We start from the raw sequence: 26,994 nt of genomic DNA on the forward strand, positions 1-26,994 counted from the left end.
TAAACTAAGCCGATTCAGCCTGTAAATTTACAGGCTGATATATCCCTTGCTGGACAAAGGCCTTTTCTCCACGTAGGAGAAAGGCGGCTGCTTAAAAAGTTCCATCACGCTCTCAATTGCGGATTTGTGGTTAATTTCCCACGAATGTCGCTCTCTAATAGGTGTCAAAAAAACAAAAAAAAAAAAACAAATGGGTGCCACCGTTTTAAAACCGACTGTCACAAGTTTATACATCTAGACCAAAAATTACATTTTTACATTAGTACGAAATTCCAGCCCGCAACATTCACAGAACGGTTATCATCACTGACCGTAATTTTACTACCATCATTATTTAAAGGTGAAAGAAAACGAAAATATAAGTATAATTATAGTAATATTAAGTAACGTAATTTTGGTTATAAATTGTGAACAATAAAATGCTGTTCTTCTGTTTGATTTTTCACCATTCAAAGTAGTCAATGTGCGCGCAAGAGTTGACGTTACCACAATGTCGTCTATCAGTCAGAGGTGGACATTTGCGTCCGTTGTTTGTTTTCTCCCTTATAACTTTACGAGTTCTGAACTTTTGACCAAAACCGCAGGTCGCAGAGCATGGCGTCCAATTACTCCATTCAGACACGAGGCAATCTTCAGCTGAGAATATGAATAGTAAACTAGAAAATTGTATAAAAAAATATATGAAAAGAAAAAGAGTGCAGAAGAGAAAGAGAGAAAAAGGAAAAAGGTGAGAGGAAGCATTTATCATTTATTATTGAATATATTTATATCGCATAAATATATGTGTTCTTTCTCATCACAGGAGATGAGGACTTTGCTTGGCAATTCAATATATACTTGCAACTGAGAATATTTATCGAAGTAAAAAGTGAATCATGGAACCACCTCAACATTTACATTTTTCAATCACTAATACCTCATTTTTCTTTCTACTTACGTTGTATTTTATTAACGGCATGATGTAAGCGGGACCTAAAATGTCTAGGAAGGTGCTTGCCCAAACCAAGTTTTCTGCCGTGGGCAACAGCTAACACCACGTCGTCCATATTTTTAAGACCATTGTCAAATTCTTGGATCGTTGTTGTTCTGTAAAATGTACATACCTATTTAAGTAACAAATTTTTTGTTTATAAAGTAGAGTATTGATTAAATATTCTTGAAATCTGATAGAAGTATTTACTGTTTTATTGATATTCTTAAAATGCGATGTAAAAAAGTCTATACAAATAGAACAATATTACAGCTTCTATTTGGTAAAAATATGGATCTATTGGTTCGAGAATGCGATTTTTTTCTCCAAATTTAATGAATGCATATAAAAAAAAACATATGTTCATCATCAATAAAAGTAAATAATCTTTGAAAGTATTTATTTATTTAGAGTACAGTACAGAAACAATTACAAGAATAACAGCGTAGCATAAAACAGAAAAATATATACAAATAGTCCCCTTTAGGTCTCACTAAGAACATAAGGATAACACTTACAGCAAGGACAGTAAAGGTAATTAGTTATTATTATTAATAGTCTAGAGCTAATGAAAATACTCAGGTAATTAATTGATCTAAACAAATAACTTCCTAACTTTGGTTTTAAAAAGACACCGGGAGCATGAAAACATATCTATTTCATTAAATAATCTATTGATAATCTACTAAATATCTATTAATAATCTATTCTGTGAAGTGGCGCGCGTTGACCTATATTTGTTCTTGTTAATTCTATATGGAAAAGGTTTTTAGACCGAGTTGGTTTAGCTGGAGCTCGAAAAAACAGTTTTGCAAGAAGTTGTGGTGCGGTTATATCACCCATGCAAATATGTCTGAGGGTAAGTGCATCAGCCATCGAACGTCTATCGTTAAGAGAAATCATTCTGTATCTATCCAATAATCCATTATAAGAGCACCTTTGGAAATGAATACGGTAGTAAAGGATACGAAAAAACTTTTTTGTATAAGTTCTAGGCGATTTTTGTATGTATCGTAGTTAGGGTTCCAAATTAGGGATAAGTACTCAACTTGTGAGCGCACTAAACTTTTGTAAAGACACATAAATGTTTCTTTTCGCTTGAAAGATTTCGTGATTCGGCAGATAAAACCTAACATGCTGCAATATTTTTTTATTATATGATCAATGTGTGTATCAAGTGTAAGCTTTGTATACTTACGTTATTGGTGATTTAGTAACAACGATAACATTATTATCAGCTGAGTTATACGAAGGTATATTTCTTGCATCTTCTTCAAGGTCTTTGAGTTGATAAGCAGGATTCTTTGTTGTAGCGTCTGTTATAGGTTCTTGGTAGTTGTCGACGAAATTGACTCTTCTTCGTGGAGAACCCTTACGTTTGTCTTTCAGTTTCAGACTTAGAAGGAGCTCTTTTCGAGCTAAATCATTGAGTTCTTTTGTTGAATATTCTTTAACCTGCTTAAACTTAGTGTTGGTGAGATTAGGAACTTTAACGAAATTATGTGTAATGTCATTTGCACTACAAGTGTATAATATAGCCTAGAATACTAGATAGAACCTTCAGTATTTACTACTTCTGCACAATGTCTTGTGTCGGAATATTTGTGGTAATGTTACTCATAATAAAATGTTGTTATGAGGAAAAAATGTATTGTTACAAATTTAAACTATTCCGCTAGCATCCAGTGTCTATATCATTAGATCTGACTGTATATCTAAATTATATTGAGGATTGTGTGCTATTACGATATAATTATTTTTATACTTTATAGCAATCAATCTTACCTTTGATATTTTAATTTTTGCAATGGAAGGTAATTCTTGTAAATTAGGATAGTAAAACCCAGCAGCTGGGTGATTAGGCTGACGAGGGCCGTGCTTGGTGACAGGTTCAGGCGGTGTGGTCTCCCAATGTGGTGATGTAAAAGTAAGGCCATTTTCAGCTCCAGCATCGAGGGGTTCTAACTGGAAATATAGCACCGATAAACATTTAAGGTTTTAAGAGGTTCCAACTGAAGCTGTAAGAGAGATTAATCATTCACAGTTTAATTTAATATATTACATCACCTGGAACTTACTTTTGGTTACTATGTTTTAAAGACTGTTTTTTTTTTTTGTTTAAAAGAGAGAAATTTAATACAAGTAACAAGTTTGGATGTAATGTTTCTCTACATGGTGGTAGATTTATTTTTACCACAATATAAAATTCAAACTATACCTTTGATGGTTCAAAGCCTTTTTCTATCAAAGAATTCTTTATATAATAATAGTTATTAATATGTTTATAAAAGTTAGGACTTACATCTAGCGTTATTTCATCGACCCAAGACGAATCAATACAAAGATCCAAGCTGTCCACTCCGACAAACCAATCTGGTGACGGGATCATACGTGAAATAACTGAAATCTGTAAAGGTTACATGATGAAAACAATATTATTTTTAAAGTCCAATTATGAATTCTAACTTTTATTAATTTACAAAGTATAGTGAAGAACATAACTAAACCAAATATTTTTATAAATCAATATTTTAATGCGATATCTTAAGATTTTTAGTCGTTGTACTTTTTTAAACATATGATTCGTTTTAGAGATTTTTTAAGGTTCAACACTTACCAGGCTGTGTTCTCCATCAACAAATACCATATTACCAGTTTCTCCAATCCCATCTCCGACGGATGGAGCCGAAAATTGATCATATACTCTCTGATCACCATCTCCTTCTTGAACTAAATCATCTAGTTTTCCAAATTGAGCAAAATTGCGAACAGATTTCCTTGAGACTTCATCTATATGATAGAGGTTGTAAGATCTGTTGTGAGATTGGCCTGAAATAGAAAAAAATATAGTTTTACAGAGTTAAGTTTGTACATTAGCATATGCACATGCGTATGTGATCAACACAAAGAAAAAAAAAATAGTAGAAAATCCAATTTTTTTTCCCAGTTGAAGACCCGTCTTTCCTTAGCTTTGGAAGTTTTTCCTGTCTATTACAATTCAGGACAACCCTACCCTCAAAATCCGGATTTCAAATTCTAGTTGGAATCGTTATTGAGTCTGTATATAAGTCCAAGTATAAGTGAACTCAAAAAATCCAATTGAGTCGAGAGAAAGAGATTTCTATTAATAATACAAATTGTATAAAATAAGCTGATTCTGATGAAGTGATTCATCGAAATGTGGCACGAATCACAAATTTGTTTAAAAGGTGATTGACCTATCTATTATTAGCCACACATATATATTATTATAACGGGGAAATCCGCTCGCTTTTAACGTTACTAATTGAAAAATAATCATTTATCATCTTTTAAAAGTTATTTATAAGTAAATTAGCAGCTATTTTGATGAGCGTCGAACATTTTGTAGTGGTTGACTAGTATTCTACACAGTATGCGCTACGTTTCGAAAGTAACCGTGTGGCAAAAGTGCTGGACAACTCAGATAATTTCTCATAATTTTATAGAAGAATCAGCGATCAATTAAGTTTCCCTTCCTCTTCGCTCTTCTCCTTCATCTTTCCTATACTTTTTTGAAAGTCGGTTAAATGAAGCGTTAGGAAGATCGCCAGGTCAACTACTTTTATATAAATAAGATTGACAAAAGGTAATTACACGCTGTGTACATTTACCGCTCATTGGCAATATAAATTACAGCTAACAAACCCTTCCAACTGACGTATAGATTAAAAACTTTGGTAGAATCTGTAAGGGAATCAATTATGTTAATAATTTAGAAGGTTGGGTTTAGATAATTATAATTAATGAAAATATTTACTTTATTATTTTATATAAGCAATAAAATAATCAATTTACGTATATGCCTGATGTCAAGACCTTAAGCCTTAGTGTGAATATAATCATACGTTTCGTATGCAATATGTAGGCATAGTATAATATCCCAAAGTCCTCAAACCCATGTCACTTCAGAAAAGTTGTCATTTTTGTGATTATATACAAAGAGGCAGACATCACCCTTTAAAAACGATTGAGACAAGACTTTGTTAATTTTAATTTATAATAGTTCTAAACGTGAACATTCAAGAGACTTTGTTAAATACCTTGTTGCCGTATCTGTCCCACCTTAATAAGTTAACATACATATTTGTAAGAAGTTTGTTAGAAAATGTGTGTTGTATAACATACGTATAGTTAGTTATACTAGCAGACCCCGCAAACGTTGTTTTGCCATATATGTTATTAACTGTTAATCCCCCCACTTAGGGTTATGAAAAATAGATGTTAGCCGTTTCTCAGTCCCACCAGACTTGCATGTTAAAATTTCATAAAAAACCGGTTCAGCTGTTTCGGAGGAGTATGGTAACTAACATTGTAACACGAGAATTTTGTATAAAAGATGTATTTATTGTTCGTTTATTATAGACAAATCAAATAAGTCTCGACAAGCGAATAATTTAATTTGAAAACAATGCTCCATTTTCCGTCCAACAAAAGAATAATATAGAAACGGTGAAAAGATAGTGACCTTGATAGCATCCGACGTGGAACTCATCGTGTAATACGTTTTTTATTCGGTGTAACACAGGTTACCCTTAAATATTGATCTTCGGTGGCTGAGTGAGCCCTTTTTTAGGGTTGGCAGTTTGATAAGGCGATATTTTCAATAAAGCACTTTTAAGCGCTTGTTAGATTTTTTCAATTCCCACTATTAATTGATCCTTTCCGTTAAAGGTAAGGTAAGTTTTCCCGCCACGGTTCCCTTAATGATACCATAATAATTGTGTTTGCTCGCAAACGAAAAAAAAACCGACTTCAATTACATCGACGAGTAATACAACATAGATCGACGAAAAAATAGTCAAGTAACTACGCGTTATCAAAGATTACTCAAAAAGTAGTTATCAGATCTCAATAAAATTTATATGTGACCACATGACAAACATCAGCTTTCGATTAAATAAAACATTATTAAAATCAGTACACCCAGTAAAAGTTATTGCGGATTTTCAAGAGTTTCCCTCGATTTCTCTAGGATCCCATCATTAGATCCTAGTTTCCTTATCATGGTACTAAACTAGGGATATCTTCTTTCCAACAAAAAATAATTATCAAAATCGGTACACCCAGTAAAAAGTTATTGCGGATTTTCAAGAGTTTCCCTCGATTTTTCTGGGATCCCATCATCAGATCCTGGTTTCCTTATCATGGTACTAAACTAGGAATATCTCCTTTCCAACAAAAAAAGAATTATCAAAATCGGTACATCCAGTAGAAAGTTATGCGGTATAATACAACGTAGGTCGACGAAAAAAGCATCAAGTAAAAACGCATTATTATATATAACTCGAAAAGTAGTTGTTAGATCTCAAATAAATTTAAATGGGACCAATTGGCACACACTACCTTTCGATTAAAAATTTTTTGTCGAAATCGGTCCACACGGTCAAAAGTTCTGATGTAACATACATAAAAAAAAAATACAGTCGAATTGAGAACCTCCTCCTTTTTTGGAAGTCGGTTAAAAAGAGCTCTTGCCACCATCGACGTTTCTTATCGAGTCTATTGGAATTAATAGATGGCCAGAGACCTGATGGATCTACGTAGGTTCCCTGGGAAAGAGGGCGGGCGTTTTTGTGAGACGCAACCTGCGTTGACACACTTGCTTCGTCTCATGTCAGGTAAACAGCCTTAAAAGCGGGAGCTGCAGCGGAGAAAGCTGAAACGACTAAACGGCACAAATATTTGTTACTAATTCCAAATCACATCTTAGTGCCGTTTGCATTCGAAACACTTGGATCTTGGATTTTTTTTAAATAAGATAACTCCTCGCGGACATAATTTGTACCAAAACTAAATATTTAGTTCTTAAGTAATGAATTGTAAACATGAATAATGTTTAATCAATAAATGAATTTTTCGATTCTCAATGAAATTGTAAACTTAAAAAAAATTAATAATAAGAAATAACTAATAATAGTTATTGTTCTATTTTGTCAATTCTATACATATCCTCCTGTTGTTGTTTTCTTTTATAAATTCTCCGACGAATTGCCAGCCATTAACAAATAAACAAATTTCTCACCTTTATTAGGTAAGTAAGTTTTCGTTATATTCCCAAAACGCTCGAAAGACTTACAAAGTTAATTTTAGTAAATAAATCTCACAAATATGACCATACTAAATTAGGATCTCAATTTATAGCCGAACTCCCTAACTAGTCCAATTTAGTTGAGGTTACTAGGTTGGTAGGTGGTCTTTACAAATGAGAAAATGTGGAAAGTTTTCTATGACATAATGGAAATTGTTATATACATATAATCGTGGTTCGAATATATGACTGTAATTAATTTTATAATATGAAAATATTAAACTATTTCGTTTTGGTTAATTGTTTCCTTTCTGTTTTCACTTTTAGGAAGTTTTGTTACTTTTTGATGCGTCCCGTGTTTAATTAGTTCTTTTTCGAATGTTTATATTAAGTATTAAACCTAACTTTCACTCGTCTCGATCATTAAGTAAAATATTATATATACAGCTTCAAAAATATTTTTACACCGTGTTTTAATGTCACTTATATCTAATTGATTAGTGAAATTAAAACGTAATTTTGTATAATGTAAGTATTTAGTATTATGTAATATCATTAAAAGCGAATCACAGCCCTATTCCCTTGGCGTTTTTTGATTGAAAACAGGCAAAAGATTTCTTTATAAAAAAGGACAAACGCCGATCACAAAGCGAGCTCGAAGATTTGTTTCCTATCTGGTAATTCAATATCATCTAAATTCGCAATGAAAGCAGCGATGTTTTCGTATTAGCTCGCTTCTAATTGCTTTGATAACAACATGTTCAAACATAAAGTTGCTTCACCTTTTTTGCTCTATTTTTGTATTAGCATTGTTATATTTTACGGTTTGCGACTGTTTATATGTTTGTTATTAATTAAGATTAACATTTTGTATTATTTGTACGTATCGCAAAAGTCCTTCATTTCTCTCATTTTCCTTCTTTTACACTCTGTTCTCTGTCCCACTGCTGGACAAACTCTTAACCCGTTAAAGTTTCAGGTTTATTTTAGTTAAAACTAAAATTAAATATTTAATAAAAAATACAGGCGTACTTTACTGTTGGCAACAATTTTTGTTAAGACTTAATCTATTTAAAATATTTGGAAAGAATTTCAAGATTTAGTTCAGTTTTTTATGCTATAGAATATTTATTAGAAAATAAATATTATAACAATGTCAGTTATCTTTGTGTAACACAAAAAAAGAAACGTAAGTTATGTAAATATGATACGTAAAAAAGTTATTGGAAATTTTTTATTTGTTTACTTCATGACATGAATACGTACAACGCTTGACGCTTATTCAACAACTTTATCAAAAACAACATAAAGAATTTTGACGTCAAAGCTATCAGGTGAAGCCGAACATTTTCGGTAGCATCGCCTTTTCTTTTGAAGGTAAGAACAAATAAATACCGCCTTATCTTGAACGGGAGAAGCCGCGAAATGTCACTTATCTTCAAAGATAAAAAAAACTTCCCTAGTTCCCCTTCGAGAACATTCCACCGATTGTCTTTTCGATTGTCCTAATTACATAAATAAAAGTTTCCGGCGGAGACATGTTTTCGATAAAAAAGCTCGCGGAGGCGAAACTTTTATGTAATCGCCGCTTCGATGAACTTAGTCATCAAGAATAAGTTTTTTTTTCGATATATCGAAAAGAATTAACGGATGTCCTGTCTATTGTCTCGTCTTTGGTTTGATCTCACCGTCTGTCGTCTGTGTGCTTAGGTAAAAGTGAGGAACCTTCATTTACTGCTCTTGTAAAAAATTTATACAAAAATATTTCTTTCGTTATAACAATTAACAAACGAAAAAAACCGACTTCCAAGTACATCGACAAATAATACGATGTAAGCACTTAGACGAAAAAGTAGTCAAGTAAATATGCGCTATCAAAGATTATTCAAAAAGTAGTCATCAGATCTCAATCAAATTTAAATAGGACAAGACAAACATCCTTGATTTCAATTAAAACAAGAATTATTAAAATTATCAATAAAGAATAAACTGCTACCCTAGTGGATAATACAGCTCACTACGTTATATTAAATGCATCATTGGATCGATTCTTCACTGAAGTAGTTTTAATGAAGTCAGATAGATGGCGTTGGCGTGGCGTGGCGTTGCACCGTCTCATAAACAAGTCATCAAAGATTACTCAGAATGTGCTCATTATAATTATCTTGATCATATTAAAATGGCTACACATGACAAGTATTAGTTTTTGATTTATAAAGAAAACATCAAAATCTGTGCAAACAGTAAAAAGTAATGAGGTATAATAAAAAAAAAACAGTCAAGTAAATACGCGTTATCAAAGATTACTCTAAAATTGGTAATCAGATATCGATTAAATTTAAATAAGACTATATGACAAGCATTAGCTTTCGATTAAAGTAAGAATCATCAAAATTGATAAACTCAGTGAAAAGTTATGCAGTTTAATAGAAGTAGGTCGACGAAAAAATAGTCAAGTAAATACGCATTATTAGATATAACTCTAAAAGTACATATTAGACTGCAATTAAATTTAAATGGGACCATATGACACGCAATATCTTTCAATTAAAACAAAATTTAAAAGTCAGTCAAAAGTAGTCTGATGTAACATGCATAAAAAAATACAATCGAATTGAGAACCTCCTCCTTTATTGGGAGTTGGTTAAAAAAATAATAAGACCATAAGACCTAACAAAACTTAATTAAATTTATATAATATATATATAGTATTTTAATATTATTTATTTAGCTCAAGTACCTTTGCCTTCAACTATACGTGTAATTTTCTGTAAATGCAAAACTTAGGACTCAATTTTCTCATATTTCGACTTTTATATCTTACTGCCTTTTACCTGAGCATGGTGGTGTAGCGGAAAGGATAAACACGTTCCATCGATTGTTGTACTCGTAACATTCGCGATCCCGAACGTTTTATAATCGGGAATTAATATATACTGTTGATGATATAGGGATTAAAGAATGTCATTGATGGATCGCACCGCAGCGATCTAAGTAGGTCAAACAAGGACAGAGCTTTTTAATTCAAAGTGAGCTGTAGGCTTGTGAAAAAAGTGTGTGTATATGTGTGTGTGTATGTGTTTTTTTTTTTAAATAGTGATGTCTTGGTAAGGTCAATCAATAAGTTGATATTATGCTAAGTTAGTGGAAGCGAGTTCGATACCTGTACATGACAAGTATTTGTTTAAGCTTACAGATGTTTGTCGTGGTAAATATGTTGACTTTGTGTTGTGTAAGTTTTTAATTACCAAAACAGTCCTTTCATCCTATTGAGGGCCGTTGAGTGTCAAGCATTACTATATTAAAAAAAGAAAAAAAAAAAAAACAAACAAACAAACGAAATTCAAATGTATCACACAGTTATATTTATATATATTTAGTTATGAATACTTATACAAACCGAACATAGAAGACCACTGCGCTTTAGGTCTATATAAAGGGTAATCTTTAGGAAACGTCTCTTCACTCCACAGATATTTCATCGTCACTTTATAAACAGCCATGTCGATATCACATGACGACGCCAAATTGATCCATGTGGCAAATAAAAACAAGATGGCGGCCATTTGCGGTCGCGCCCTCATCGAGAGCTGACGTATTAAACGCTTAATTCTTTAACACTTTTATTGGACACTTTGAAAATGGAATACGGGATTTAATTTCACGGTTTCGTAGACACACAAATGTTTAGTTTGGATATTTTAATTTTGTGACTGCGTGCGTGCAACGCCGCTGAGGAGAGATGGTTGACTTTTCTATTTTGAGTCCTCTTGCTGTCCGGACGGAAATAAACGCCGGGTGACGGTCTGTTTTAGAACGAAGCGAATTCTGAATTCATCTTGTTTGTATCAAATTTGAATGCAACATTTAATAAGCAATTTTTAAATTTTTAAATAACTATATTTATTTTATTAAAAAAATTATTTAATTTAATCTAGTAATTAAATTGTACCTACACGTAAATTAATTTAATATAACAATAGGGGTCGATAAAACGTAATGTAATGGGTATGTATTTATAGGCGTATTCATTTATTTATACGTTTATTATTTATTTATATATATTATTATTATTATATTAGATTGTAGGATTTACTTTATTTTGCCTTTTTGATGACCCCACTCTGTTTTGTTTTAAAATCTCCTCTACCCCAAGATTGTCTGGAAGAAATTGCTTACCTAGGGATAAGACCGCCTTTGTGCATATTACTTTGTAAGTTTTATTTTTTAAGATACCTATGTACTTTAACTCGTATGCACACTAAAGTATATTTCTTCTTCTTCTTCTAGGGGCCATCCGTAAATTACGTCACACGTTAAGGGTATCGAAGAAGTTTGACATTGTGTGACAAGCGGTTGGAAGGGGTCCAAAATTTTATCACATAACATTTCAAAATATCGCTTCAGCCTGTAATATCCCACTACTAGGCATAAGCTTCTTTCCCCGTGTAGGAGAAGGATCAGAGTTTAATCCAAAATATAATCAAATAATTTCAAAATATAATGTATCAAATTTTTAATAAAATAGAAATAAAAGTAATATTGAAAGTGGTGTTTAAGTTAAATTAATAACCATTTATAAGTGTGAAATTGCAAAATATGTGATGTCATATTGGGGGGGTTATAAATCTGTGCAGAGGACGAGGGAGGGATCCAAAAATCGTGAAATTCGCATAACGTTATTTATGGAAGGCCCCTTATTATGTAATTGGTTGAATCAGAAATCTTTTTACATTTAATAATAATTTCAACATTAAAAATACATATTATTAGTTATACAAATACGCTATTATTAACATAAGCAGAGCAAAAACATACAATGTTAAGTTCAATCCAAAACCTGTCAAGTAAAACCGCAAGAAATGTCTTGTGAAAAGTACAAGAAAATTGAACTGAATTGTATGAAAACGAGCCTCAGGTGGCGTCTGATAATTTTAAGGGGAGTATTTTTACGGAATACTTAACCCTCTCAAGCGTCCGGAATGATTGATTGCCTTTTACAAGATCGCTTCCGTATTGAGTGAAGAAATAAAATGTTGATCGCTTTTATTCTATCTACATTAAATTACTGTTTCTAAGAGAGTTTTTTGTTTATAAAATAAACTCATTAAAGAGAGATTATTTTTTTTTAGGTTTAGGGATAAAGGTTGCTGAAATCCTTGTTTAAATTAAAATACGAAAGCTTTAAATATTTTATTTAATAAAACAATCTATACAAATAAATAAAATTGAAGTGTCTGTTTGTGATATTAAAATAACCGCTTTTTACTAAATGCATATGGATGTATACCACAATACATGTACATATACCAAAATATATTTTTTTTACAATTTTTGTTTTTCTGTCTGTCTGTTTGTTCCAGCTAATCTCTGAAACAGCTGGACCGATTTTGAAGGGACTTTCGTTAGCAGATAGCTGATGTAATAAGGCGTAACTTAGGCTACTTTTATTTTAGAAATTCATTTATTTTGTAACTCTGCGAACTGAACAATAACTTTTTTTAAATTCCACGCGGACGAAGTTGCGGGCACAGCTAGTTTGAGAATATATAAATCAAACGGCGACTGCTAGATAAATGGACGACTGAAACATTAAAAAACATGTAATAAGTTGCATTGATTACATTATTTCATTACAAGTTAACTTAAGGTATTTGTAACAGTCTGTGATTAGTTTAAAAAAAAAAATCATAACAAGTAATGTATTAATTTGTTTATTTCATTTTTTATTTAATACATTACGTTGTAAAATATTTAAAACAAATATCAGTTTAGTTATTAGAGGCCTCGTCATTAAAAGCGTTTTTACAGGAAAACACGACTAACATAAGCCTCTAGTTTAATTTTTTTTCAAAACAATAAACTCTATACACAATACAAAACATCAAAAAATTGCAGAATGCTATCTTGCTCTTTTAAAGTTGGTGAAATAATCAAAAATCAAAAATAGTTAATAATGGGTAATAAACTAAGTACAGTTACGGAACTTTGCATACTGTGATCTTAAAACTTAGTTTAGTTCAACCGGCGATATCCTTTCGATCGTACAAATTTCCACTCAAATGAAAATCTTTATCGGAAATTCACTTGCAATAACGTGCATTGGAAACAAAATTACACTTTACCGTCAAAATTGATAATTAAACTACAACACACGCCTTTAAGTCCATAGTGATAAGGGTCATTATAAGAACGAAATATTTCTTTAACCGCAAAACATATTCATCTTTCAGAGAATGTAGGATTTAAATTGGTTTGGACAATGATGTTGCTAGATTGTCAGTGGAATATAATATTTAAATATATGGAAATAAGGTTGGTTTTTAATTTATTGATGAGTATAGTCAATGTGCGGTACTGCATCACGTTAAATGAATTTTGAGATCTCTTGGAATAGATAGCTGTTAGAAATAATGTTTTGTAGTCATTTACGTACACATTGATTTATTTATTCAATCTGTAATATCCTAACGCTGGATATAAATCTCTTTTTCCTTATAGGAAAAAGTTCGGATCTTAATCCACCACGCTGCTCCACAGCGGGTTGGCGGATACGTTTCCCACTATGAGTAACCATCGCTATCAGGTATTTATGCTAATAAACGGGACCGACGACTTAAAGTACTCTCCCCAGACCAGAGGGAGATTCACAAGAACAGACATCCAAACCGGAAAGGAATTTATCCAGTATTTTAGGCGACAACTCGCACCACATCAGAGCGATTCTTATTTTAATAAAAAAAATTTATCAAGGGTTCTGTCGGATTTAAAAACTATTTTATCATTTAACCATTAATATAAACCGTGCTTTGCCTTAATTACTCTATTATGCATCAGTCAGTTCAGCTTATTGCAGTCCACTGCTGGACATAGGCCTCCCCAAGTTCGTGCCAGACATCCCGGTTTTCCGCAATCCTCATCCAGCCCACACCGGCAATCTTACGTATATCATCGGTCCAACGGGCCGGAGGACGTCCCAAATTGCGTTTGACAAGACGCGGTCTTCACTCCAGGATCCGTCTGCTCCAACCGCCATCGGTCCTGCGACATAAATGACCAGCCCACTGCCACTTCAACTTGCTAATTCTGTGGGCTATGTCGATTACTTTCGTTCTCTCGCGGATAGTCTCATTTCTAATCCTATCTTTGAGAGAAACCCCAAGCATAGCCCGTTCCATTGCGCGTTGAGCGACTTTAAGCTTGTGGACCAGTCCCTTCGTCAGTGTCCACGTCTCGGCTCCGTATACACCGTACACAGTATATATTCTATTATGTATACCAGTCCATTGTGTTACGTACTAAAATATAACTAAAATTATACATAAGTCAAAATTATCAATATTATTATGACAAATGTCATAAATATATGACGCAGATCAAACAGCGTCAGACATCTAGTTTAATAAATAACTTAGAAAGTAAACTATACTTTTATTATAATAAAGTCCTTTTTATGTAATGTAAAATACATCGAAACGTATTGTGACACTGTTACAATAAACTTTACTTAATACGGCCACAAACAAAATGTTACCAACTTTCTAGTGGACGTATGTACAGAGTTGTAGGACACATGATCACAATATACTGTATTTACAGAACATTTCATTGTATCGCTGAAAGTAACTTTTAGGATAAAGAAAAAAGTGTCTCTTATCATAATACAGCGAAGTTAGGATAGAATTATTTTATTTATGACTTAAAATGGTCAGAATCAAAAATAACTTTATTGAAATAGGCTTCAGAAGTACTTTCGAATCGTCGTTTTAGAGATTAAAATTTTAAAGTGATTATTATTTTTAATTGTTTAATTCTGTATATAGATTTTATGTAAAATGTATATATGTGTATATTTATTTTGTTTATTTAAATGTGAATATGTTCTTTACTATGGATTTTGTATTGTGTTTTTGACTTGTGTTACAATTTTATTTAGGTACATTTTTCAACATAAATAAAACAGTATCGTTTTCTAAGCACAATCAACAATTGACTCGTATTCTTTAACTTCCTTAAAACATCTTGAGTGCCTCGTACATTCGTCATATTCTTTCAAAAAGGCAAGGCTGTATATGATCATAGTGTAAGGTTTTTAAATACAAGGATTTTCGAATGTCAATTTTCAACAATGGTATAACCGATCCTTTAAAGAGGGTTGTAAAATGCATATTGATGTTTATAAAAAGGTGAATATTGATTTATTAAGTGACGACATAACAACGTAAAAAAGTAAATTGAAAAAATATGTTGATGGTTTAAATAAATGGATAATGTAAAAAAGGTAATAAGATAAAATTATTGATGCGAATTTAAATTTGAGTTGGCTTCCTATATTATAAACAAATATTGAAAAAAAAAATAACTCTGCTGCTTTTTTTATGTAATAGCAGATGTACGGGTATATCTGATAACCATAAAGCTTTTTCGTATTCGTCAATTACTGTGAGATAAACTGATTCATTTCTTTATTTTTTTTTATCAATACGCATAAGACATAATCCATACAAATTAATAAAATTAGAATGTCTATTTGTAATACCCGTATAGAAATTTTTTCGTCTTCCTTAGAAGGACTGGACCAGGCATACCTGATCAGGACTAGATAAGGCATGTAACGTAGATGATTGGTCTGGATCTGACCAGGATGAGATGAGATTTCCTGATCAGGTCCAGGAAATCTCATCTCATCCTGATCAGCCGGTTCGGTCCGGTCCTTTTAAAAAACACGAATGTATATTCTTAAAATTGTTTAACAAAAATAATAATAAAGCGAATTGATATTATAAATATGTTACTTAACATAATTATTATGATATTTATTTCCGTTTATTTTTTTCAATGTATTATTTATTTATGTTTTTACTTTAAATATTAATTATTTTTATTTATTTTTATGTTATTAATTATTTATTATTATTAATTAAATTTTATTTATTAACTTCTAATAATTAACTTCTAATAATTAACTATTAATTAACTATTTCCTATCACTTACGACTGCTCCACTGTGTAGAAATGGACTCCCCTAGACTAGCAGTCTATAATGATAACTGTATATGTATATCTTGTTTTTTTGGAAGAGTCCTAATTGGTAAACAAACCGCTGTCAATCGTAATTCACGTTTTTTCCGCATTTATCACTCACTTTCACAACATATTAGCTTACGGACATTTGTAAAACTCCATTTACTATTTATTTCACTAAAAACAAATATCAATTTATCATTTTAAACACATAAAAACTACAAAATACGAATTCCGAGAGTACAGATAACTAATATTTTCGAATATGACATTTCAATATCTTTTTTTATAAGCCAAATAGGGATGTGGTCATAATATTTTTAGAAGTGAATGAGTATAAGTGAATGAACAGCATGAGCGATAAAATAGGCCATGTTCTTTAACTATATTTTAAAATTTCACGAATTATAACTTGTTAAATAATATTACAGTAAAGCGATTTGTTATTTATTTGTATTTTGTTATTAATTGTTTTTTTTTCTTCTTTTTTTTATGTTGAGCGCACAAAAAAAAATGCTTACAAAATATTGCAAATGTCAATCATTTATGGTAAAGTGTTCATTGTAAAGGTTTTATTTTATATTATGAATATTTCTGAATATCAATTTCATCCTGAACATTTTTAATGCTATCCCATATAATATTAAAGTATACCACATAGCAACGGCATAAACGTTTACTGTAGTTCACAGGAAAAATTTTTGAGACTTTAGGATGAGACTTAAGATTACCCAATGAGAGCTTCGTGGAGTACAATGTTATTAGTCCTTTTTTTAGATGTTAGAGAGAGTGTGTCGCCGGCGCAAGGTTTTTTATTCATAGTAAATACAAATAATGTGACAATAATATTAATAGGGTCGACTTTTTTTAGACACAGGCGGCCCCTTTATTTTGTTGTAAATTTTATTTTTGGCTTTTTTTTTACCGACCATATCACATAAACGAAATATATAGGGGACTGTCCACTTTGTATGGGGGTTTCGGCCCCGAGTGGACAGTCACTGAGAATAATAATTATATATTAAGTTAGTAGTACTAACAAGTATGAATTAGAAAAATGATATAGTTTTGTATCCAGGTGTTTCATTTTTTGTTTTTTTGTGGATAATTACAAGAAGGTTTCTGAAATAAAAAATCATTGTTTTGTTATTTTTGTTTTACTAATCGGATTCGTACGTTAACAGAATGTTATCTAAAAACTAGGCAGGTAGATTTATAAAATCTTGAAACCTTTTTCAGCCCAAAAACCAAATAATTTCATGACGTGGCCACAACAACCTACTGTCCGTCGACCAACCATGCAGTTGCAATAATATTTTTTATGGCTTCTCTGCCTGACCTTTATTGTTTACATATAAAATAAATACAAAATATATTTTCCTACTTATGAATATGCCTACTGTGTATTTTACGTCGCAGTAGTGATGAATTCTCGGTTGACGGAAAACCTTACAGTAGGTTGCTATATCACCATAAAAGCAACATCGAAGTCAAATGAATGTATGAAGTAAAAGTCTGTAGTTTAGGGTTGCGATTAGTCTTGCGATTCATTAGGAAGTATGGACAGTTATTAGAAAATAAAGTAAATAAATTTCTTATTGGCGTTTTATTTTGTATTTCAATATTTTACTTTACTATTGTAATGAATAAATCAGTACGTATTTTTTAAATTATCTGTTCTAGTCAAAGAGCAACTAATTTCTAACAGGTTATTTATATTTAAGAAATATAAATTTGTTTATATAAAGATGTTCGATTTTTTTTTTCGTAATTTTATACCTTTACTAATTATTAACAAAATTATTTAATATATTATTAGTTTTTGAAATAATTTCAGCAATATGGTATCATTAAATATTTCGATGTAAAATTAATTTTACTTTGTCTATGGCTTATTGATATTGTTCATTCATTTGCTCTTTGTCTCACTTCACTAAGCTACACTATACTCTAATTGTCTGTAGTCATAAGTACGCCATATTTGTTTACCAATTAGGACACTTCCAAAAAAACAGACCTTATATACCAAGTGCGCTTAAAAACATTAAAAGCGTGATTCAGGCTCAGTTCGCGTAATTTCTTTCAGGCTATCCTGATCTGGACCAGACCGGGTCCTGATCCAGTATGCCTTACCATACTTGATTATATTTTACATTAGGCTATCCTGATCTGGACCGGACCGGGTCCTGATCCAGTATGCCTTACCATACTTGATTATATTTTACATCAGGCTATCCTTGCCTGAACCGGAACTGGTCCTGATAGAGCTTGCCGGATCTGGCATGCCTCATTCTATCCTGATCCGGTCCAGATAAATGATCTGGTTGAGCCTGACTTTTTTTCTAGTCGGGTATTAAAATAACCGCTTTGTACTAAATGCATATGGATTTATACACGGTTCATATTCCAAAATAACATTTCTTACAATTTTTGTCTGCCTGTCTGTTTGTTCCGGCTATTCTCTGAAACGGTTGGACCGATTTTGACGGTACTTTCACTGGCTGATAGCTGATGTAGTAAGGAGTAACTTAGGCTACTTTATTTTAGAAATTTATTTATTTTATAATACTGCAAACTTAATAATATCTGCAATAACTTTTTTGTTAAATTCCACGCGGACAAAGTCGCGGGCACAGCTAGTTAAATTAATTCGTTTTAAGGTCATAATCCTACCAAATCTATATTACGTTGTATATATCCTTGGCTTACATTCAGCGTTATATAACGAATTTATTGATGAATTTAAATGATTTCTCTTGTAGTTTAGTTATACCTATAATTAATTTTTCTCATACTCGTATAATCTGGTCAACTCTTCTAACGTAAATAGCATTCTTTTTGATGTCCTCTATATTGCAGCATATGCAGTTATTTGTTTATTTCTGTAGCCACAAAGCTTTTCAAGTGCATTTTCCACTCAGATACAAACACAAGATTTCGTTTCAGCGGAATGTTGGACGTAAATTGTAAACAAAGTTGAGAAACTTACCGAGCGTCGAGTCTACTATTGCGTTTCATAACGCTTCTAACTTTGCATAAGTTAACGTTTGTTATTAAATAAATGTTTCATACATACTAATTCTAACGGAAGTTTTAACGGATGAACTTTAAGGCGACTTGCATAACTTGGTGCTGATCTTATTGTCCTCAATCATAATAATAAAAAGTTTTTTTAATTGCTTTTCTTCTGTAAAAGTATATACATTTGAATCTTCTGAACGTACCTGTTTAATTAAATCAAGCAGATGTATGTCCAGAAGTGGAATATTTATTTTTAAACAGCTGGGTCGGCAAACAAACGTAAGGCACACCCAGTGGTAAGTGATTACCGTAGCCTATAGACGCCTGCAACACCAGAAGCATTGTAATCGCATTGCAGACACTAGCTCCGACACTCCTCAGAAGCTCTGGTTAACTTATTCATCACAGTAACACAATATTACGTGAAACCAATCAGTATCATGTATAATTTAACAGTGACCTTAAGGTTGAGGTACTTCACCAGTTGGGTTGATACATATTGAACAGGATATTCTGATGTGCTCTACCTCAGTTATATTTCATTATCTATTTAGGTATATACATTTATAGCTCTTTATATTCTAAACTTTTCTACACTTTTGTTTTTTCTTTTCACCCTCTCTGAATTTCTCCAGATTTCAAATTATACCTATATTTATGTATATAAAAATTCATGTTACGATGTTATACCTATATTTATATATATATATATATATAAAAAATTCATGTTACGACGGCTTCAGCCTGTAATATCCCACTACTGGCCATATGCCTGTTTCTCCACGCAGGAGAAGGATCAGAGTTTAATCCACCACGCTGCTCCAATGCGGGTTGGCGATTTATTCCCTACTATGAGTAACGATCGCTATCAGGTGTACATGATAACAACCGGGACCGACGGTTTAACGTGCTCTCCGAGGCACGGTGGGGAGACCCACAAGGACTGCACAAACACTTAGACCACGGCAAACACCTGTATGGCCAATACAAATGTTTGTCATGTGCGGGGATCGAACCCGCAACCGCCAGCGCGACAGGCACAACCCATAGCTGTGACCGTTGCGCCAACACGGCGATGTTACGATGTATGTTAGCAATTAACTCCGAAATTATTGAACCAATTTTTATCAAGTTTTGTAAGCATCTGCACTTGGTCTAAATTAGTAGATAGGGGGTTTTTATCTCAATTTTCATCTCAATATTTGTTATAGTAAATTAAATGTTTATTATACGATTTTAGTGTGTATTTATCGGTTAGTACTATAAAATCCTAACAGAGGGCGGTTTGGCATCTAAGTTGCACAGATATTCGGTAGGTGGCGCCATATTTCTATTTCTAGATTATAGATGGCGCGTTTGAATATAGAATTTACAAATATTTTAATATATTATAATTATTGAGCCACAGCACTCGTGGACGGTATTCTACGATCAAAATTATTCAATTTTAATAAGAATCCAAATAATAAATAAAGTGATTAGCTTATTAAAAAATTTGATGACTAAATACTCATCAGATCGTTTCACGTTTATATTTTATTTCTAACATTGCCTATTGATTGATAGTATTGGGTATAGATGTAGTGTTGAAGCATATAGGTGTAAATGTCGAACCCTCATAAATGTTGAAAAACATCGTTCTGAGGTAGTAAATTTTCTAGAGGAATCATTTTTTTGTAAATTGGTTCTGAAAAGGGGTGAAATGAGATGTAAAATATATTACCATAAATCAATAAAATACGGTTATGGGTAGGAACAATTTATGTTACATTGTTGGAATTTATATAAAAAAGTTGTGTTTGAATTTCTTGACTAGATGACATTCTCGGTTCTATTATTTTGTGCTTCAAGAAGATTATTCTTCTTGTTCATTGTAGTTTGATATTAAATACTATATATTACATTATTCTATCAATAATACACGTAATTTATAGATGTAAAATAAAATTAGATAAATTCTAAAAGACCTAATCTTTTTTCTATTGAATGATTGTGTTTTTGGTAAACACGCATACGGAATTAGCTATTCTTTGCCCTTTTATTTGCGTAGCATGTATGACTTTAAGAGTAGATTTTTTTAAATAAAGAATAGTTAAGAACGAAAATACTTAAGATTTAAAAAAGTAGTTTCTATAATATAATATAATAAATTCTTACTTATATATTGTTAGCTATAAAATTAGTGTGTTAATATTATTTAATATTGTTAATATTATATAACATATTATTTATAAACATAAATCTATTTTAATTCATTTAATAAAAACCTAGTTTTCTATTACCTTTAGAAAACCGTAAGTTAATTTAGGCTATTCAGACGTATTTAACACAAATACAAACAAAATGTGGATTACATTTCGGTAAAGATAATACAGTCTTCATCAATAAGCTGCATTCAAAACAATATATCTCGCATTTATTACACTGAGAAAGAAATAAAAACTTATAAAATTTGACACTTCTTCTTTATCCTCATTTTGTCAGCCATGTCATAAAAATATGATGATTGTTGTTTGACAAATCTAAATGGAAATACAGGCTGCTAGGTAAGAAATAACACGTTAGTCAACTATTGAGGGTTAACTTCAATATCAATAAATCAATATCATTCATTAAACGAACACACACACAACCAAACGTCTAAACTACAGCAAATATCTGTGGTGGTCCATACAAAGAGTTATGATGTGGGGATATATCACTGCCCGAATTCAATTTTATTTTATTCTACTATATTAATATAAACTTTGTTAAAATTAGACGTAGAACTATAAATTCAACGTTAATGTGCGAATAAGTTTATCAACAAGTTTTAAGAAGATGACGTTTTGCTTCCTCTTAATACGCACCGCAAAAATTTGGAATGCCCTTCCGACTTCCGTTTTTCCAAATAATTACAACTTGGGTATTTTCAAATCAAGAGTGAATAGGCATCTTCTAAGCAAGCGCGCACTATCTTAGGCTGCATCTTCACTTACCATCAGGTGAGATCGCGGTCAAGCGCTAGTCTATATATTTATAAAAAAAAAATAGATGTCATTTCATATTGATGTATTCAAATGAAATTCAAAGGTTGTTATTTTTATGAGATTAAAATTTAAATGGCACTTAACTTACACTAGGCTTACTTAACTACTTACGCTTGAGTTATTTTATAAAAGGGATTGAAATGTTTGATAAATCAGTGGACTTATTCCAGTAGACAAACTAATACCAATTACTAAAGAACCCAAAATGGACTTATAAATGGAAAAAATAAAATAAAAATTGCCTTTTAATGTAAAAATACCTTTTTTATATTTTTCTGTTACAAGATGCTAGCAAAGTACGCTACAATTTTACTAAGCAAATTTTTATTCTCAAATAAATTTAAAGTGTCACTGTTTGGTTAACATTGCGTATTTTTAGTTAACTGAGAATAACAGTTGAAATTCTAACAAAGCTCTGTCAATTTCAAAACATAACAGGTTCAATGTTTCGCGTCGCTCTGCCCAGGCGTGGAAGTCGAATGAATTCTGAATAACTGTTGTCATTAATAAGGGGACTCGCAGACCGGGCGACTTGTGTTTTTTGTGACATTTTTGTTTTTGTGTGACATATTTTGGTATATATTATTTATTTTAATCTAAAAATTGTTATTTTTGTTAGCTTTCTATGGGGACAAGGTTATTGTAACCTCACGTATTATATGTTGCGGTTATGTGGTGTGTCAGCTCGTCAGTATTGATATATCTAGTTTTGTCAAAATAAATTATTTTAATATTCATTACTACATCTTTTTTATTCTTCATTAATTACTATTTTTTTAATTGAAACTTAATTACTTAAATTAACTTACGCAATAATAATAATATTGGCGTCACAAAGATTTGCAAAGTTTGTGTCTTATGGAGCTCTTAACGTGTAGTTTATTATTACAATTATAAACGTAATTTGTAAAGTAAAAATACAGCGCAGACTCAGGAAAAAATCGGGATAAATTTTAAGGTGATAAAAGAATTAAATAATACAAAAAATTTACAACGTTTCAATTTCTTCTCCATTTCGCAAAATAAATAAGAATCATATTCTCAATTTTTGTGTTCGTCGTCTGTAGCGAGCTTTATCGTTGCTTCTGAGAGCGCATTAAATATTCGCACGAGTGTCTGCTGGTGCGGGCTACAGAGGGACCGGGCGTGCGATGACTAGGAATTTCATATTTAATATCGCACTCGGCCTCTTTCTAATTCTAAAGAGAGCGCGAAGATGTGTGCTTTTATATACGTATATATATTTTATATAATATTCTTATATTTACGAATGGAGTGTTTGCTACGTTTCATGTTATTTGACGTTATTTATTTGTAAAACGATTGTAATGTTCAATGTATAATATACAAAGTTATTTTAAGCTATTGTGTTTTTGAACTGATTGTATGGAGTAAAAGGAAACACGAAATATCTTGCTTTAAAAATGCAATAGCTGGATTGAGCAAGTACCTTACAGAATATAACAGCCAAATATTACTTTCTTCAAGTAGTGTTGGATTCTTGTAGCGAGTGAGGTGATAAGTAATCCTGAGAGTGTGCCTTGTTGACAGCGGGTAAGACAGCAACAAACTTTTGGCGTTACGGGCTTTCGTAGGCTGCGGCAACTACTTACAACGTGGCGTCGTAAATTTTTTCAGTGAGATTTTAATCATTATTAAGGCCTATTTGAATACAATCTTGTGTCGGTTGAAATAAAACAGATTAAGTAGTATTTCATTGGTACACACATCAACTTCAAACAACGATCATTTCATATATTTTTTAACCGACTTCCAAAAAAGGCGGAGGATCTCATTTCGACTGTATTTTTTTTATGTATGTTACATCAGAACTTTTGACAGGGTGGAGCGATTTCGACAAATTTTCTTTTAATCGAAAGGTGGTGTGTGTCAATTGGTCCCATTTAAATTTATTCGAGATCTAACAACTACTTTTCGAGTTATATCTAATAATGCGTTTTTACTTGACTATTTTTTCGTCGACCTACGTTGTATTATACCGCATAAATTTCTACTGGATGTACCGATTTTGATAATTCTTTTTTTGTTGGAAAGGGGATATCCGTAGTTTGATACCATGATAAAGAAACTAGGCACTGATGATGGGATCCCAGAGAAATCGAGGGAAACTCTCGAAAATCCGCAATAACTTTTTACTGGGTGTACCGATTTTGATAATTCTTTTTTTGTTGAAAAGAAGATATCCCTAGTTTAGTACCATGATAAGAAAACCAGGATTTGATGATGGAATTCCAGAAAAATCGAGGAAAACTCTTGAAAATCTGCAATAACTTTTTACTGGGTGTACCGATTTTAATAATTTTTAATTTAATCGAAAGCTGATGTTTGTCATGTGGTCACATATAAATTTTATCGAGATTTGATAATTACTTTTTGAGTAATCTCTGATAACGCGTAGTTACTTGACTATTTTGTCGTCGATCTACGTTGTATTACTCGTCGATGTAATTGAAGTCGGTTTTTCGTTTGCAAGCAAACCCAATTATTATCAATAATGAAAATGAAGAAAAGAGTGAAAATTATAAAAATGGTATCACACCATAAAAAAGCAAAATTGGTAAATCAAAACTTGCGTTAAAACTAGTTTTGATGACATTATTACAATTGATATTAATGTTTGTCTAAATACTCATTAAGCTTATTCGATTACTACTAATATCAATAAACTATTAAGTAAATACAAATAATCATAACTGTTTCATTAACTGTTTAGCAATATTCGATAACTGTTTTAAATGTTAGCGTTATTAATATTATCGAAAAACATTTTGATGATATTTTAAGGCTAGCTGTACACGTGATATCGTTCACGATTGCGATCCCTTTCTTCTTATTATATATTCTTTAAGACCTTCAATAATATTGATTTCAAACAGTGTTATTTTCCTGTGGTTATTAAGGTAACCAGAGCTCCTGGGGGTAGGGTTGGCAACGCCGGTAGTGAGAACAAGATCCACACTCGCTTCCGATTCGTCGCGGAAGGTGCGGTCGGCGGCGCAGGACTTACATGACCAATCTGCCGCCGTCACGCTGATCCAGCCAGCGATGAATCGGAGAATCTATCCGCATTGCACGGTCACGAGGATGGAGGTGACTTTAGTGTACGTGTGAGCCTCTTTGGAGTTCCTATCGCGATAAGCTCTCAGGCAACTGCTGGTGAGATCGCGGAAATACAATAGTGTCTCGTGATGAAGGAACACCCCATACCATCTAGCTCCTCCCGGGTCTGCGAGGGATCCATAACGGATTTCTCCTGGGTAAAAAAAATGTCAGCAACACACTTGCTATGCTTCTTGTGTTGCAGGCGTCCATAGGCTACGGTACTCGGTTACGTTCAAATGAGCCGTACCTTTTTTGCCGATCTAGTTGTTTAAAAAAAAACCATAAGGTACCTGTATTCGGACCAGCTTAAAATGAGCTGTAAGGCCAAAGGTTTTTGTACATTTTGGGTTTCAGGTTATTTGGAGATAATACTGACATTTTACATCGAAAAAGATGCCTTCAGAGACAGCACGCTCGACAGTGACATGTTACTGTCTGAATTAAGCAATTAATCATCAGAAAACATTTTAACTTTTATTTCTTTTCCCAATTGAAGTGAATAGAGAGGTTCGGGATAAGAATTAGCGAAAGCGTTTAACATTTGTCTTACTATTGATCACCAGTTTTATTATTATTGATTGCCTGTTTAATTTAAAATGTCAACCAAATTGACCAAAACACAGACAGACAGGCAAACGTACAAATACTAATTTTTTGTTGGCAGTTTCAATTGAAGATTTATTTTCCTAATTTTTTTCTATATGAAATGTAAAAAATTTGATTTGTTACAGGTTTTTTATAAGTAGGAATTAAAAGATTTGAATGTTCTTTTTTTAATACTAATTATTATTAATTTTAAAACAAATTATTTTTAATGTATTAATTGATTTCGTTTTGAGAAAATATGTAAATTATATTTGTGGTGTAATATATTTTGTAAATTATGAATACAACTGCTCATTATTAAAGCATCCTTAGAAAGTAACTCTTTTAGAAAAAAATCCGTCATAAATATTCTGTGGTTACTTGACTACTGCCTTGTGGCGTCATTCTTTCTCAGCATTTAGGATGTTTTCGCGTTACGAGTAAAACTTTTTGGTAAAAATATACAATTCGTTCTCTATACAATTGTATATAGGTATATAGTTCCTTTGCTCGGTATAATGCGGCATAAAAAAATATAGCTTTGAAGGAAGCAGACAGTCGGATGTACAGACATTTGCGGACCCCAAATGTAGCAGCAACTTTTCTTGGAGCATTTGAGAGAGATATTATTGCTCGAGAAATAAACAAGGATTTTTGGACAGCAATTCTGTTAAATTTTTAAAAATATCTAAGAATTTCCAAAAAGAAATAGAAAAGAATAATATAAATAAGAAACAGGCAGTAGGCATTTTCGTACAAAATCTAAAGAAATAATTCCGACCTCCAATTTGTAAGGCAGAATTAAAAGTACAGCAACAGTAGTTTTGTTTGGTGTATGCTTATACACAAAAATAAAAATAGATGTTGGCCGATTCTCAGACCTACCCAATATGCACCCAAAATTTAATAAAAATCGGTCCAGCTGTTTCGGAGGAGTTTGGCAACAAACACCGCGCCACGAGAATTTCATACATTAGATGACTCTTACACGCATATTTACAACAAAAAAAAAAAAAACATACTAAATCATTTCCACAAATATGTCTTTATACTTAAAACATTCCCTATAATATAGTTAATGATATATCATTTTTCTATCTGTCTCGCCATCACAACTCAAAAAACCCTACATTTTTTCTTAAATCTGATCTAATTAAATCGGTATGGATTAAGTTGTAATGGGCTGTAAACAT

General features: G+C 32.0%; 1 protein-coding gene across 1 annotated transcript; it reads right to left on the minus strand.

Annotated features, from left to right (window-relative positions):
• Nucleotides 1-359: 359 nt before the first annotated feature.
• LOC123658331 (spondin-2-like) lies at nt 360-10,618 on the minus strand. The gene is made up of 7 exons (XM_045593766.1): nt 10,420-10,618; nt 3,588-3,799; nt 3,273-3,377; nt 2,756-2,935; nt 2,169-2,425; nt 938-1,086; nt 360-636 (listed from the first exon to the last, which is right to left on the minus strand). The coding sequence occupies exons 1-7, from the start codon at nt 10,601-10,603 to the stop codon at nt 443-445; spliced, it is 1,281 nt and encodes a 426-aa protein (XP_045449722.1). The 5' UTR covers nt 10,604-10,618; the 3' UTR covers nt 360-442.
• Nucleotides 10,619-26,994: the final 16,376 nt, after the last annotated feature.

This window comes from Melitaea cinxia, chromosome 12 (assembly GCF_905220565.1).
Source record: "Melitaea cinxia chromosome 12, ilMelCinx1.1, whole genome shotgun sequence".
NCBI classification, from domain to species: domain Eukaryota; kingdom Metazoa; phylum Arthropoda; class Insecta; order Lepidoptera; family Nymphalidae; genus Melitaea; species Melitaea cinxia.